Source organism: Rhineura floridana, chromosome 4 (genome assembly GCF_030035675.1).
Source record: "Rhineura floridana isolate rRhiFlo1 chromosome 4, rRhiFlo1.hap2, whole genome shotgun sequence".
NCBI classification, from domain to species: domain Eukaryota; kingdom Metazoa; phylum Chordata; class Lepidosauria; order Squamata; family Rhineuridae; genus Rhineura; species Rhineura floridana.
In genome coordinates, this window is record NC_084483.1 from 196790522 (window position 1) to 196807037 (window position 16516).

Below are 16516 nucleotides of genomic sequence, written 5' to 3' on the forward strand. Positions count from 1 at the left end.
ACATAAGAATACATACCTCTTCTCCCAGGCATTTTAACAGCATTTGCATAGCATGTGTTTTAACTTGCCTATTGTTTTTTATGGGTTTAAAATTGGTATGGTTTAAATTTGTATACTTGTTTTTAATGTTCTTAATTGTTGTAAACCGCCCAGAGAGCTTTGGCTATGGGGCAGTACATAAATGCAGTAAACAAACAAACAAATATAGAATCTGCCCCACCGATAAAAATTTGCCCTTATCAGTTAAAACTTGACCCCAATGGATCAACTAGCATTCCAGTTGCCTGAGCCAATAAATATTATAGCCCTACAAAAAAGAGAAACAGTAACTTCCCCCTTAGGAAAGTTTTTGATAACCAGCTATGCACTGATATGCTTTAGAATTACTTCTGAGTTTGATTTAGGTGTTTTAAGATCCTTTTTCGTGTTTTAAATGGCGTGGTCAGCTTTAATTTCTTTGAAGACAGTCAGTGTTTACACTTTCAGTAATGTTTAGAAAGCCGCCCTTCAAAGCAACAGTCATTTCATATGGACATTGAAAGCTGCCTTACACCAGATCAGATTTGTCCACCTAGCCCAGTATTGTCGAGTCTGATTGGCGGCAGTTCTCCAAGATATCAGGCAGGGAGAGATCCTTCCCACCCACAATACTTTTAAATGGAGATGCCAGGGGTTGAATAGGGGATCTTCTATATGCAAAAAATGTGCGCTACAACTGAGCTGTGGCCCCTCCCCATTTTCTTGAAAGTTAAGAATACGAGATCCTAAAGGGTTACATGATCCACCTAACCAAAACCAAGATGGGGGTTGAAAGGAGAAGCGATGGTGGCGTATACCTGACAGCTGTTGTGATAAGATCAGATTTTACACTGGATTCCAGTGAGTCAAATGTAACTGCACAGAGGACCTAGAACAAAGAAAGGTCTATTGAAAATATTGCTGTTTAGGAGAGGAGTATTAAGTTCTTTATAAACAAGAAACTGACAATTCAAAAGTTAACATGCATGAAAACATAAAGCAGCATTACTTTGTGCATAAGTACTCATAAAATATAATAAGAGCCTGCTGGATCAGGCTAGTGGCCCATCTAGTCCAGCATCCGGTTCTCACATTGGCCAACCAGGTGCCCGTAGGAAACCTGCACGGAGGACATGAGCACAACAGCACTCTCCCCCTCCTGTGGCTTCCAGCAAGGGGTATTCAAAAGCATACTGTCTCCAACAGTGAAGGTTGAGAACATATTCTTCAGGATTAGTAGCCACTGATAGCCTTATCCTCCATGAATTTGTCTCCCTCTATATTCACACTGGTATCTAAAGGGGATTCATAGTCATGCACTGTATATATCTTGGATTTAAAAAGAACTACTTCAGGCTTAAGCCCTCCCCCTTTCTTTGTTCAAGCTCTCGCCTCTATTTCACTGATCATGAACCAATCTAGGTGTCCCATTTGTTACGAGGGCTGCTATCTCCACAGCACTTCTCCAAGAGAAAAATAACCTTGAGAAGGAAGAGCTAACAGCAGAGTATTTCAAATGTTCTCTCAACAGACTGAAGTCCCCACCTGCAAAGCCCCAATTACAGCTGGGCAAGCTGCTGACAGTGTTTAAAGGTGCGACAACTTTTCATGCGTTTTGCATGACTGCAACCTCTTCTATGTACAATTCCGCTGTACAGATTTTTCAGGGGGAAGGACTACAAAAATATACAGAATTCATCACCCTTCAGTTTCAGCACGGCAGCAGGTCTGATTCACAGATGCTGCTAATTTAAGCAAACCACCCACAGGGACCTTTTCATTCACTGACACACACAGCCCACACACAGTGCAGTTTTTAATAGTGATGCAGAACATACGTATACTCTATTTTTATAAGCAAACTCAAGAGACAGTTAGGAATGATTCTGCATTTCTTCAGAAAAGGAATCAAGTTTATTTCAGGATGATTTGCAGGAACTTAGCATGGGGGAAAAAAGGATGCTTATCAACATACTTAAGGCCATTTCATAAATTTCATTTTAGTTGCTGACAAACAACCAATAACCTACATATTCACACTTGTTACAAGATGATTCCTTTTTACTGCACTTCGAAGCAACTAATAAAACTCGTATCTCTGCATATAATTTTTCGTTCTCCCATTACGAGGATTCTGCACCCTTGAAGATCTATCCTTGGTGCAAGAGGATTATCAGTCCAAAAGCTGGGAGGTAAAGGCCTTCTAAGGAAGTTTTGTCCTTCTGACTAGGGAACCTCTGTTCTTCGCTACAACGCCAGAGCCGAGAGCACAGGAATGGGACTTTTGTGCAATGCACTTGAAGGTCTGGCCTACACAGCTCTTGGCAAAAAGGGAGCAGACTTGATATAAGGCAGCTTCCTATGATCCTAACTCAGACCATTGGTCTATCCACCTCAGTAGATTAACTGGCAGCAGCTCTCCAGAGTTTTAAACTGGAGTCCTTCCCAGATACACCTGGAGATGCCCGAGACCTTTCACAGGCAAAGCATGTGCTTCACTACTGAGGTGGCCACGCTCCACTGAGTATATCCTAACAGCAAGAAGCTCGTTGTACTAGGTGCACACACTCAAATTGTGTCCAGCAAGCTGTTATGAAGCACCCCTAGAAAGTCCAGCTTGTGCTACGCTAGCCTGTACCTCAGAAAGAAGTTCTGATTTAGCCCTGGTGAGGCCTCAAGACAGACTCCGTCATAGGAAGCCAGGCATGCATGTTCCAAGCAAGCTGAGTTGGAACAGCATTTGGGAAATTCATTGTCTCCTTTCATGGTAAATTTCTGCCATCCCTCCCCTTTATCATTTGCAAATTTGAAGGTAAACAAAAGAGCATCAGATGCCCTTCCAGAAGTGTTTAGCCAAGATATGATCACCTAAACATCACTCTTTTCTTTCCCCCATCTCACAATTACTAATCAAATAGTTTGATAGCCTGAAGGCTCTTGCCAGCAGAGCCCAAAAGATACATTAAATCTTTTTCTCATCTCACACGGACAACAGAGTAAGATTTTTCTAGAAACCATTTTGCAAAATTGTTATACAAGTTCTTCTTGGCTTGCACCATCTTAAATCCTTTAATACCCATTCACTGTCAAGACATCAGGGCTTACAGTCTTTGTTTTTATGTTAAGTTTTCGAGGCCAACCCAAGCAACAAGAGATGATGCTTTTCACCTCCACAATTAAAAATCTCTGGATACTCAAGTGACCTCATCTCTCCCTCTCTGCGCAAGAACATTTCTTATGAATCCCTCTTTATGTCTTCTACTCGTGTCCTTCTTCACCGCTGTGCTGAAGAGTTTCCCTATCACCACCGTCACCTCTAACGGACCCCAGTCTCACAGAATAAGGAAAAGCATTAAACTTACTTTCTCAAGCCCATCACCTGGCCAAATGCCTTCTCCCATTTTCCATTTTCAAGTCCCATCAAGTCTCTCTCCCCTTCTCATGTCTTTTTATTCCCCTTGCCTGTTGACGTGTGTGCATTGTTGCGTGAAACAGCATACGTTACGTTGAAGTTAAGTTGCTCAAGAAACTTCTCAGATGCATTAGATCAGGTTAAGAGTCTTTTATTAAGACATTATGGCTTAAGGCTTTAAGATCCCCCCCTCTAGGAGAGAAGTTCTCAGTTCAAAGACATTACACAGAAGTCTCAGCTCAACACAGATAGCTGCTAAAACTCTCCCAGTCTATCTTGATGCTGCCATGACAACGGCCTTGGCTATCCTTTCCCAGACTGGGCAAAGACATAACTTCTCTTAGCTACAGATTTCCACGCTTTCAGACTTGATGGAAAAACACTCAGTGACAGTGTTCAATGGTCAACAATCCCCCCCTTTTTCCCATCATGTCTGTAATTCATTACAACAATTACAATACTACATTTCTACAATACATCTTGCAATACAGCTTACATTTCAGTACAGTTCAGAACATCTCTGCACATTTAGCTAAAATTTTATTCAATCACACTTTGGCTGTACACATGTCAAATACAAAGTGTCAGGATCCATTTCCACCAGTTTATGCATTCCAGGACTGGTAATTACCGCCACAGTATATCTTTCTGGCGGTTTCCCTATGTTTACTCTTGTAGAACGTCTCAATGGCACTAGGGCTTCTGCTCTCTCTGCCCCCCCATCTGTGCTTGTGCTTGGCACAGCCTGCGCAGGAGATTCCATTTCCTCAGCCTTACGTTTCTTTGATCCTCGTTTCCCACAAATGAGCTCATTTAACGCATCTCTGAGTGGAATATGTGTGCCCTCCAGTTTAATGTCTAGATTTGGCTTAAATGATTGTGCTTGTGTGTCATCTGACCCTGTAAGAACAACTGTTTCCCTTTGATCCCAAGGCTTTTCTGAGACTTTAATGCTTCTGCTCAGAATTAATTGCTGTGTTTCTGGACACCAAACTCTGAAATATGCATTCTCTTGTGCTCTAGGTGCACGTTTGCCACGTCTCTTACCCTGTGGCTTGTAACTTCGGCTGCTTTGCACTCTCTTAGGCATTAACCTGATTGCATTACATGAAGATTCCATGTGAGCAGTAAACACTGACTGTGTGCCTTTTTCCGCTGTCTTTTTACAGCTCTGGCGGTCATTCCCTTTCCGCCCCATTAAACTCAAGGCATCAGCACACTTCACACCTATGGTCATTTTAAACTGCCCTTGTGTCATGAATCCCTGGCAGACAACTTTGTCTCTTCTCTGCACAAAACATTTTCCTCTGCCAAACGTTACACAATACCCAGAATTCACCAGTTTTCTGACTGACAACATATTATGAGCTAATTCTGGAACAAACAAACATTCTGAAAGTATTCCCAGTTTATCAAATCTCACCAGTCCTCGGGCTTCCACCCTCTTCTGTGATCCATCCGCAAGTTGCACAAAATCCTGCACGTTTTCTGAAGAGTAAAACAAACTCCTGTCTTTAATTAATATATGGCTTGCCCCGCTGTCAACAATCCAGTTAACAGGTCCTAAATCTTGAGACTTCTGTTTACAAACAAAGTTCACACTTCCCTGCTTCAAGCTGCCGTCCCTGGAGTTTCGCTTGACCGCACAGTCTCTTTGAAGATGCCCACGAGCCCCACAGGCATAACATGATTTCAGCCGCTGCTGCTCCAGCTTGTTTTCCTGTCTGCAGTTGCTTTCTTCTTTCAGCTTGGCTCTTTGCTTTTCCTCAGCACTTTTCGCCTCTTGTCTCCGCTGCCATTCCTGGGCCAGCTTTTCCTCAATAAACGCAACGTTCAGACCTCCGTCAGGCATGGCTTCGAAAGCCATGACCATATTATTCCAAGTCCCATCGAGCGAAGCCAGGATCAGATAGGTCTTCTGAAGTTCAGAGTGCTCGACGCCTCGGTCCGTCAGCTCAACAAACAAATGTCTGAATTCCGTGAGATGCTCACTCATTTCGCACTCACCCGTGAAGCGCATCTGGTAAAGCTTCCGTGCCAAACACAATCTAGATCCCGCAGTCTGTTGCACATGAATGCCTTCCAACACGTCCCACATCTGTTTGGCGTTTGTAACATCTCTCACGTGTAGAGAGTCTGATAGAGCCAGAAGTATAAAAGCTTGCGCCTTCTGATCTCTACGCGTCCAGGCCGCGGTCAGTACCGCCGGGGGGGGGGGTCCATCTATAATGTCCCATAAATCCTCTTTTATCAGCAAAGCCCTCATCCTCGGCTTCCAGCTGGCAAAATTCTTTTCCGTCAATCTTTCCATTGGCATGCCTCCCCCAGACAGGTTTACAGCCATGTTGCTCACCTCTGTCTGGTACAATCAATCAAGCTGCCCTCTGGAACTCCGTCTGCCTTTCAGACCAGCAACTTACTCTTGTGTAACACGCAATCTGGGCCCATAACCCCTGTTGACGTGTGTGCGTTGTTGCGTGAAACAGCATACGTTACGTTGAAGTTAAGTTGCTCAAGAAACTTCTCAGATGCATTAGATCAGGTTAAGAGTCTTTTATTAAGACATTATGGCTTAAGGCTTTAAGATCCCCCCCTCTAGGAGAGAAGTTCTCAGTTCAAAGACATTACACAAAAGACTCAGCTCAACACAGATAGCTGCTAAAACTCTCCCAGTCTATCTTGATGCTGCCATGACAACGGCCTTGGCTATCCTTTCCCAGACTGGGCAAAGACATAACTTCTCTTAGCTACAGATTTCCACGCTTTCAGACTTGATGGAAAAACACTCAGTGACAGTGTGGTTCAATGGTCAACAACCCCTAAACCCTTCCAATTCTTCTTCAGATTCTTGCTTTAAAAGCTTTTCCAAAACCCCAACTTCCAAAGCTCCCTTATTCCTCCAGCAACTCCTCCTCTTCTGCAAGCAAACAGCTCCAGTCAGCTTCCGTTCCCTGCTTCTCTTACAGCCTTCACCTCTTCAGCCAACATCCCTTGCCCCTTTCTTTCCCTGACTACATCTTGGTTTCCTATAAACACCTAGGAATACTTTTAAGAACACCACTTGTATTGGTTTTAAACTCTCCTAAACTTAGCTTAGTGTCAGCGTGCTATTTATTGTTTTGGTTTAATCAATGTAGTAAATGTACTAGTTTCCTTTTAAGACAATAAGCTAATTCCCTTTTATATAACACATTCGCTTATGCTTTATCTTTGGGTTGGTGTTAATTCTTGGGGTGCCAAACTGTATAGAACGCGTCCAAGTCTCAATGTCAAAAGATGCCTAGAACCGAGTATCAGATTGCATCTGAGAATTGTGTGCAAACAGCACATTTCATAACAAAGCAGACAACCACATAAGCAACATATTGTCTTAAGACAATTGACCTTCATAACCTTGTTTCTCCTCTATCTTCATAGCATTTATTGGCTTTAAGGATTTTAGTTTAGGGATGCCAGACATGGGATGGACAGCCAAATTCGTCACTGACAATGCTTCAGCAGATGCTGAAGGGTTCCACACGCACACAAACCATTATCAGAATCCAGCAACCCCAGTTGAAAGGATAGGGTAGAAATAAAGAAATTAAAACAAAAAGCCTAAGATGCATAGAATCAACATAAACAGAAGCTTCCAGGGTACCAAGCAATTCTGCACCAGTTTCTAACATTTCAAAAAAAAGAAGAAGAGGGAAGACAAGTGAATACCTGGGTTTGGCCTCGCTGAAATAATGCTGAGCCATGAAGCGTTTTGAACAGATCCACCTCGCAAGTGATGTTTCTAAGCGAAGTCAAGTCTCGACCATCACATCTATGCGAATAAAGAAATAGAGAGGACAGTTTCAAAGCTTTTGTTTACCTCAGCCCTATATGGGTGGCATATTTTGATTTGCATCTGTGACTGCCCACCTTGCCTCTAGTCCTGCTTGATGTGTACATATTTCAAGCCATGTTCAAATAAGGCCTCAATGAGCATAAGAACAGGCCAGTGGTCCATCTAGTCCAGCATCCTGTTCTCAGTGGCCAACCAGATGCCAGTAGGAAGCTTGCAAGAAGGACCAGAGTGCAACAGCACTCTCCTCTCAGGCAGTTTCCAGCAACTGGTATTCAGAAGTGTAACACCTCCGACTATGGAGGCAGAGCATACCATCACAGTTAGTAGCCATTTATAGCCTTATCCTCCTTATCCTGGGCTTGTAGTTTGTTTCTCTCCAAACAAGTCACAAACTGTAACCAAGGCTTGTTAGCTTACTGCTTGTGGTTTGTTTGGGGGAGACAAACCACGAGCCCTTTTCAGCCAAACGGAAAGTTGGACTTACCATGAAGTGTCCTTCTGGTCAGCAGAGAGTGGAGCAGACAGGAATGGGTTAACACCTCCTGGAAGGACAGTCAACACTAGGGGGAAAAAAAGCTTAGTTGGTGGCCAGCTGGAAGGGGAAGGTAACCTTCCCCCAGTCTCCAGTTTATGACACAGCTGTACAAAATTGAGTACTGAGCAGCCGGCCCTTCCACCTACATGTACTAGAACAGTGCAGCTTGCAAAGTGGATAGAATAAGAAACAAATATTAACAAATCAGCAGTGCCAGGAGGGGCTGCAGGAGGCCCTTACTATACTATCCAGAGGGTGGGTGACCAGTGCTCGCCTGAGGGTTCTCAGAGAGGTGTCCTCCCCATCCCACAAGCTAGGTTTTGCTGCAGGGTGGGGCAGTCTGCTCCACTCTCCACTGACCAGGACACTTCACACTAAGTTCAACTTTCCATTCTCAGTCAGCAGAGGGAAGGTGCCATGGGGGGCTGGAGCTGAGGTCTACCAGGCCGGAGAGCCACCGTCTCCATGGCCAGTGTGGAGCCACCACTATCACCTGGGCCTGGAGAACTCGGATTCTACAGAGTAGTCTGGACAATAGAGGTAGAGGTGGGAAGGTGTACAGAAGTCCCCAAGGCCAGGGGCTGACAGGGCGTCTATGCCCTGGGCACGTGGATCCCAGCCTTGTGCCATGAACTGGTCCAGTTGGGCATTCACCAATGAGGCGAACAGGTCCATGCATGTAAGTCCCCACTTCCGAGTGATCTCTTGGAACACATCCTGGTGAAGGGCCCACTCTCCCTGGTGGACTTGTTCCCGGCTCAACCAATCAGCTTGTGCGTTCAGGATCCCCTGCATGTGTATGGCCGATATGGATGGCACCTTCCCACCAGACCAGATCTCCTCTCACAAGGTCCCATCCTTCACCCAGACCCAGAGTGGCTCCAACTTCACGCCTGGAGGCTGAGATGCAGTGGCTATGTGAGGAGGGGCTGTCTGAGAGGGTTGTGTCCACCATTCTGGCATCTTGTAAGCCATCCACTCAGAATGTATGACCTCAGCTGGAAGATGCTCAACACGTGGTATAGGCACAAGCAATTACCCGTTGGAGAATGCCACATCCACACCATTCTCAACTACCGGCAGGATGGTCTGGACCAGGAACTGGCCCTCAATTTGCTCAAGAGACAGGTGGCGGCCCTTGGCAGTTTCTTCTCATCCTAGAGTCAAGTGCTTTCTCTGAGGGGGAACCCTGCTGTCAGCTCCAGTACAACACAGGTTTCCCTCCTGGGATCTCTCGGTAGTCCTCAGAGCTCTCTCTCAACATCCTTTCAAACCAGTATGTTCCATACCTATCAAGAACCTCACCCTCAAGACAGTTTTTCTTGTGGCAATCACGCAGCTAGGAGGGTGGCAGAAATGGGGTCCCTCTCCATCCGAGAGGAGTAGTGCATTTTCCACCCAAACAAGGTGGTTCTTTGCCCTGACCCCCGTTTTCTTCCTCAGGTCAATTCCCCTTTCCACAGGGAACAGGACATCTCCCTACCCAACTTCTGCCACAACCCAGTCCATCGCAGGGAGAAGAAGTGGCACAAACTAGATGTCAGGTGGGCACTTCAGGTCTACCTGGACCGTAAAGAGCCGTTCAGGAGGTTCGAGGCCCTGTTCATATCCTTTAAACAGGGTGTGCAGAGATTAAAGGTGTCCAGGTCCACCATCAGCTGCTGGGGGAGGGATTGCATGGTCAAGGCCTCTCAGGCCAAATGGAGAGCCTCCCCCTTACACAAGGCATCACTTCACACTCAGTTAGGGGGGCTGCCAGGTGTCTCTCTGCCCACTGGAACAGCAGGTTGGTCTCCTTTTGAAGAAGGCCTGATTTCGTGCCCCGTGTTTGCAGACATGTGCTTTGGCAGTGATGTTGTCTGTGCATACTAGCACATGTGTCTGGTATATAAGAGGTAGGAACTCCTACAGTGCTAGTCAAGATCGCTCTGAGCTCCAACCAGATGACTGACTGGCACCACTCCTGTGCTGACCACCTCCCCTGTGCAATGTTGGAGCAACAGGTCACTCCCCAGCTATATAGACTCACATCCGTGGTGACTATGGGGACTGTTGGGGCTGAGAGAAAGGCCTTTCTCCAGATGAGACAAGTGTCCCCACCGCTGGAGGGACGCCCACACATGCCTCAGGAGAGTGATGTGCCATTTCTGGCGTGAGGCGATCTGGTCCTGATACAGAAATAACAGCCACTTTATTTATTTGTGTGCGTATACATATACATGCACACATACATACATATATATCCCACCATTCTTCCCAGTAGGAGCCCAGGGCTCAAGTGGAAGCGTGCCCATGGCACCGAGTTTATGGCCGCTATCATGGAGCCCTGCAGCTGAGCCAGTTCCATCATAGGAATCTGTCTGCCCTGCAGGCATGTGTGCGGCTGGTGCAGGCGTTTGTCCATGTTGATGACGAAGCCGTGGTTCTCCAGACACTGGATGGTTGTCTCAAGATCCTGTTGCGCCACTGTTGCTGAGGAGGCCCTCACCAGAAGGTCGTCCACGTAAGGGTGTATGTTGTCTCCCCGAGTACGAAGGTGTGCAACTACTGCTACCATGATTTTGGTGAACACTCGCGGGCTGAGATGAGGCAGAAAGACATGGTCCTGTATTGGTACTGGTGGTGGCCACACGTGAAGTGAAGGAAGCGTCTGAACTGCTGGAGAATGGGGACATTCAGGTATGCCTCTGCAAGACCTATGGATCCCAGGAAGTCCCCCAGTTGAATGGCTTCTGCAAAGGACCTGAATGTCTTTATGTTGAACTTCTTTGTCTGCAGGAAGTGGTTCAGGAACTTTAAATCCAAGATGGCACAGTAACTGCCATTGCGTTTAGGGACTGTAAAGAACACAGAGAAGATTCCTGAGGACCACTGATGCTCTGGCATGGGTTCTATGGCACCTATCTCAAGGTGGTGAGAAATGGCATCCAGGGTTCTCTGTAGCTTCTCCAGTTGGTGCGATGGAGAAGCTGACTTGTCATCTGTCCTGCGGAACAGTGGCAAATTCTAGGGAGTAGCTGGACTGGATGGTACTCAGTATCCACTTGTCTGAGGTGGAGGCCACCCAGTTATGTATGTAAAATTGAAGCCTGTCCCCCTCCTGGGCCGTCTTGGCTCCCCCCCCCAGAGGAGGGTGTGGAATGGGTGCGCTGACAGAAGGAATTCCAGAAAGAGTTCTAGGACCCACAAAATTGGCAAGTAGTTCTGTAGGTTGTTGGATAGCCCTTGGGGTGAAAGGAATGTGAAGTCTTCCTATGGGACTTGCCATCCTTCCTAGGAGTGGATGGAACAGCCTTCTTTTTATCCTTGGTCTCCACCAGGTGGTGCTCTAGAGACTTGCCAAAGAGTTGATGACCCAAGACTGGCTTTGGAGTGATGGTCCATCTCCCACTGTTTCTGCCAGATATTGCATCTTACTACCATGCCATATCCAAATGCTCATGCTGAGTATTGCAGACTGTCTAAGGAGAAGTCTGCTAGGAATTCAGCTGTCATTGCCAATTTGTGCAGGTCCTTCTTGACGTGCCTGGCATCTGAAGGCACTTCTGTCAGTAGCGTTTTAGCCCACTTGACTGCTGCCCATGTCAGAAAAGAGTTGGCTGCCAAAGTTCTCATGGCCAACGCGCATGCTTCATGTGCATGTTTTAAGATAGACTGACTGCATCTGCTGTTTTGGTCTGATAAGAGTATCCGCTCCGTCCTTGGGGATAGCTGTCTTGGCCCCGAGGGCAGACACGGGTTCATAAATGGCTGTGACTTGAAAGGTTGCCATAGTTGTGTAAGGAAGGCCATAGAGCTTTTTGGACAAGGCATGAGCAGCTTCGGATTTGGCTGGATGTTCCCATTCTTCCTTAACAATGGCTTTGAAGAACTTAGGAAAGGGAATGAACACCTTCCGATCTCCTGATCTGGAGAAAATGCCTGAGGACCCCATTCTGCTTCTAGTATTATTTTATTATTATTTATTATTATTTATTAAATTTATATACCGCCTGACTAGCAATAGCTCTCTGGGCGGTGAACATAAAATAGCATAAAAATACAATGAATAACAAAATAGTACTCCTTCCCGGAGCGTTTCCTTAGGAGGGTCTAGCTCAGTGATTCTCAAACGGTGTGCCCAGGTACACTGGTGTGTCCTAAGAGGTGGCTAGGTGTGCCTCAAATATTATGAAAGTATATTTTAAAAATGAGAAGAAACCCATTTGTATAGGGTAAGTAATAGTTTTCTATAGTTTTTTATTCATAGTTTAAAATATATTAATATATTTTTAATTTTGTACACGAAGTGCGCCAGAAAATATTTATATGTTTTACAGTGTGCTGCAAACAAAAAAAGTTTGAGAACCACTGGTCTAGCTGAACGCAGGCCATAGCCTTAGAAATCAGAATAGAAGAATACAGTCTCCTATGCACCGGGGATGGCATAGGGGAATCCTTCCCTGAGAGTTCCCCCTTTTCCTTCTGAGTCTGATGCTGCGGATGATGGGGGGTACCCCCCCCCAGGAGTCTGGGCTAAGGCAGTCAAGATGGAGCCTGGAAATGGAGTGCTTTTTACATTTATCCTTGTGGGGTTTAGGTTTCTGGAATGGGTGCCTTCCTTTGCTCTTCCTCCTCCTATCTGGGCTGGCATCCAAGGAGGAAGAAAAAGAGAAGAAACAATCATGGCATGGGCTCTGGAGCGCTTGGCGCCTTTTTGCCTGTGTGTGCGAGCCCACCTCTCTCACCATGGCCTTGTTAAGCCAGGCCAACATAGCTGACGAGGTAGAGGACTTTTCTAAATGGTGAGGTTTGGTGAGCTTTTTCATGGCAGTAGACAAGTGAGATTCCTCCCCTCCCCCCGACTGAGTGGAAGGGAGCTGAGAAAACAAAACTACTTCAGGCGGGGAGTCCTGCATAGCTCCCACCACTAAAGCGAGGGTGGCTAGGGAATTATTTAACTGAGGAGCAGATCCCGCCCCCCCCCCCCAAGGAACCCGTCCTCCTCAGTCGAGGCACGAGATGGGCTGTCTCTCCCACTGGGCATGGCTTAAATCCCAGATCAAAAGGGGGAGAAGCTGGAGTTGGAGCAGGTGATGCCCCACCCCTGATAAGAAAAGCTTAGCAGCTTTACCTGAAAAGAGCGACAAGGCAGCAAACCGAGCGTCAGAGGCCCACTGCCGAGGGGGGTCTCTAGCTCAATAAAAGCCCTGGATAGCGAGGGACCAATCTCTGCTCCTCCCAGGCTCCACAGCGCCAATGCTCCCAAAGGGCTTCCTTCTCCTTAGGATAGCAGAAGAGCATTCTGACAAAAAGACAGCAGGGGGACGCACGAAACAAATCCCAGCCTCTGCTACGTCCCGGCACTTCCCACGCCTCTTCAGAAAAACAATCACTCTCTTCCTCCCTCAAATCTGCCTAATTCACTGAGGGTGGGGAGTGCTCTGCAACTGTAGCTAATGAAGATAAACTCACGGAAAAGAACATAGAAAAACAACTAAACTGTTCCCGAATTCCTTATGAGGACCCAGGAGGAACAGCTTAACTCTGTTACTTGTCGAAAGCAGAGTCAAGAACTGGAGACTGGGGGAAGGTTACCTCCCCCTTCCAGCTGGCCACCAACTAAGCTTACCCCCTTGGTGTTGACTCTGCCTCCAGGAGGAGTTAACCCATTCCTGTCTGCTCCACTCCTCCGCTGACTGAGAACCATGGCTTATTACGCAATTCTAACTATGTCTAACTCAGAAGTAACTCATACTGAAGTCAATGGAGTTTACTCCTAGGTAAGTGGAACTAGGATTGAGCCTTGGTTCCCGGCACTGCAGAAGCAGCAGGAGCAAAGCACCTTCAGTTTCAGTCCTGCACACCAGCATGCTGAGCATTCCCCTTGAAACCGCAGTTAACTTCAACTACAGTTTGAAGTGATTTGCAAACCAGACCAGTATCTGTGTACCACAACATAGGAGGATTCCAATAGTTCTATGTCTGTAGGCTGCTATTCAGATGTAAACTTCCAAAATGCATAGTCAGGCAATATGTATAAGCTCCCTCTCTCAATGAATCATGTGCATATTGCCGAGGGTGCAAGACTATGGAGATTGGTGCAAAGATGATCCTGCTTATGGTCTTTCAGTATCCTTATTCTGTGGATGAACCTGTTTATACATACTGAGAAAGAAATCCCATGTTTACCTTCTGTATTCGTTCAGGATAAGATTTCTAAAAATTTCCTTAGAAATTACATTAAAAGATTCCATGATCTCATAAGACTCAGCTTCTGGGAATTTTTCTAGAGATAAACACAAAACAGAAGTACAAGTTAAATGCAATGTTATTTCCCTAACCGTTTTGACTAGAAGGGAAGTAAAAAATGTTGCCACAGTAGGCATTCCCCCAATCAGTAGTGCTTGCCAGATTTTTAATCTTCCCTGTTCTTCGATGTTAAGGCATTGGCAGGAATTGTGTTCAAAACACTTATAACTATAAAGGCTCAGGGTGCAACCCAAACCTTAAGCGCTGCCTGGCAGGGCTTAAAAGAACCATGGGGCCATCATAGAATAGCAGAGTTGGAAGGAGCCTATAAGGCCATCAAGTCCAACCCCCTGCTCAATGCAGGAATCCAAATCAAAGTATTCCCGACAGATGGCTGTCCAGCTGCCTCTTGAATGCCTCCAGTGTCGGAGAGCCCACTACCACTATTATCGCATTTGCAGCTCAGCCAGGGCAGAAGGTGCAGGCAAATGGCTGCACCAGTCTGGAGCTGGCACAGTGATCAGGTTCAGACCCAGTGCCTTATATATGTGCTGAACCTTCACTGTCAAATGTCCTTGAATGGCTTTACAGCGTACGGGGACCTGAGATGACTCTGTACGAAGGGAAATCACTGTTGGCATTTCAAATGAAAAATAAAATCAAACAAGGCTGTGAAGTCAACAAGCCTTCCTCAAAAGGTTCTAACATTCTGAGCACTCTCAATAGCTGCTTTAGACATGTGTTGTCGCTGGTGTTCCTTGCCGACTCCGCACCCCCACCCGTTCATTATCTAAAACCTTTTCATCTCTCTTTGGCCAAAGAGGATAATAAAAAAGGCTCCCAGAGTGGCTTAAAAACATCAGCAGCAGAGTGATGTGTCACTCTATTGGCGGTGGGAGGCTGGCTGAAGCACCAGGAGAGACGCCCGATGTAAAGGGGGCAGGGGATGGATTGCACCCTTAATGATTAATTATAATTTATGAAAGTATTTTTGTTTTGACATCTGTGGATGTTTTGTTAATATGATAATGTGTGAAATGGATCCTTTGCCAATTTAGTTTTAGTTATATTTTGAATTATTATAGGATGACAGTGGGGTAGTGGTGGTATATTTTGTCATTCCTATGGTTCTAAACCACTACATTCGCAGTAATGTAGAAAGGCGTATGCAAATAAAAAATGAAAATGAACTGCCTGATGCTGTCATGGGGCAGCAACGGCACTCATCCTCTCCTCTGGAATGCCTCTCCCTCAAATGGCAGGGATCCCACTGGTGACTCTTCCACCCACCTACATATTTGGTGGGCAGAACAGTGGGAGCCACACTGGTAGAGTGAGTCCGATTCCATGGGTGGAGGGGCTGGCAGGATTGGGCACAGAGACACTTCTGTCCAATCCACTCTCACACACAGCCCAACACTAAGGGTGTTCGGATTACTGTGCCTGGCTGGTTTCTGTCTCTTTTCTTAGCAGAGAGCTGAGCATGAGCCAAGAGTATCCTCCGTGTCTTTGAAGGCGAGAAGATGGGGGCATATAGTCCTTCCTTTAGCATCATCAACATCCACAACACAAAGAGGATGACAGCACTGGCTTAGTCCTCAAAGGTGCAGTAGTCCAAAAACATGCTTCAGACTGCGAAGTTGGGGCTCACATGACAGAATGCTCCTCATTAAAAAAAGAAATCCACGCACACAGAAAACTAGATGTTGTCAACCTTCAACCTAATGTGCTAGTTTCCTAAGTGCAGGGCATAAAAAAAAAAAGAACCGAGAAGCATTTCATCATGTGAGCCCCAACTAATATTTACCACCGCAGTAAGAACTAGGACACTATAAATATCTCTTCCCCCAAAAAAACTATAAGAAGTTTGTCTGCCAGGCCTGGAACTGTTGACAAACCCCAGAGAAGTACATCTTAGAATACATATAGTTTAAATAATTATAACTGACCTTCCAGCTGTTCTTCTGTTTCGAGCCTGATTTTGTTAATTGCTTCATCTCTTGAGATCTAAAATGTTAAAAAGAGATATCTATTAGGGCTCTAGAACCATTTTGAATTTTGTAAAGATTGTAGAATCTTTTGCACATCCTGTGCCCAGCAGCCAGAGAAACACATTTCCCCACAGAGGCACCCCATTCAGCAGATGTAATGGATAAAAGCCTTTTACCCTGTCATTTATTGGCGATCACTAGTGGCCGAGTAAGATTCTCTTCCAAGATAAGGTCTTTAACAGTGGGTCCGTAGGGTAAAGGAAAAGGCACAGGCATGCAGGTTCTCCTCGCTGCCACCACCAATGGGGAACACTTTCATTGTCACTATATGCAGGTCTTATGCTGCCCCCCAAACTTGGAGCAGAAAGGAAGGGAGAGCACTGCTGTGCTCAGGTCCTGCTTGTGGGCTTCCCATAAAGGGCATCTGGTTGGCCACTGTAAGAACATAATGCTGGACTAGATGGGACACTGGCCTGATCCAGCTGGGCTCTTCTCAT

General features: G+C 46.0%; 1 protein-coding gene across 2 annotated transcripts in view; it reads right to left on the reverse strand.

The window, feature by feature from the left end:
* Positions 1–16516, reverse strand: part of PNPT1 (polyribonucleotide nucleotidyltransferase 1) — an 80039-nt gene that overhangs the window by 45877 nt on the left and 17646 nt on the right. For both annotated transcript variants that reach the window (XM_061625762.1, XM_061625761.1), the window contains exons 11-14: positions 15978–16035; positions 13969–14065; positions 7136–7238; positions 837–907 (exon numbers count right to left, since the gene is read on the reverse strand). In XM_061625762.1, the coding sequence (XP_061481746.1) occupies positions 837–907; positions 7136–7238; positions 13969–14065; positions 15978–16035 (329 nt within the window). The remainder of the gene's footprint in view (positions 1–836; positions 908–7135; positions 7239–13968; positions 14066–15977; positions 16036–16516) is intronic.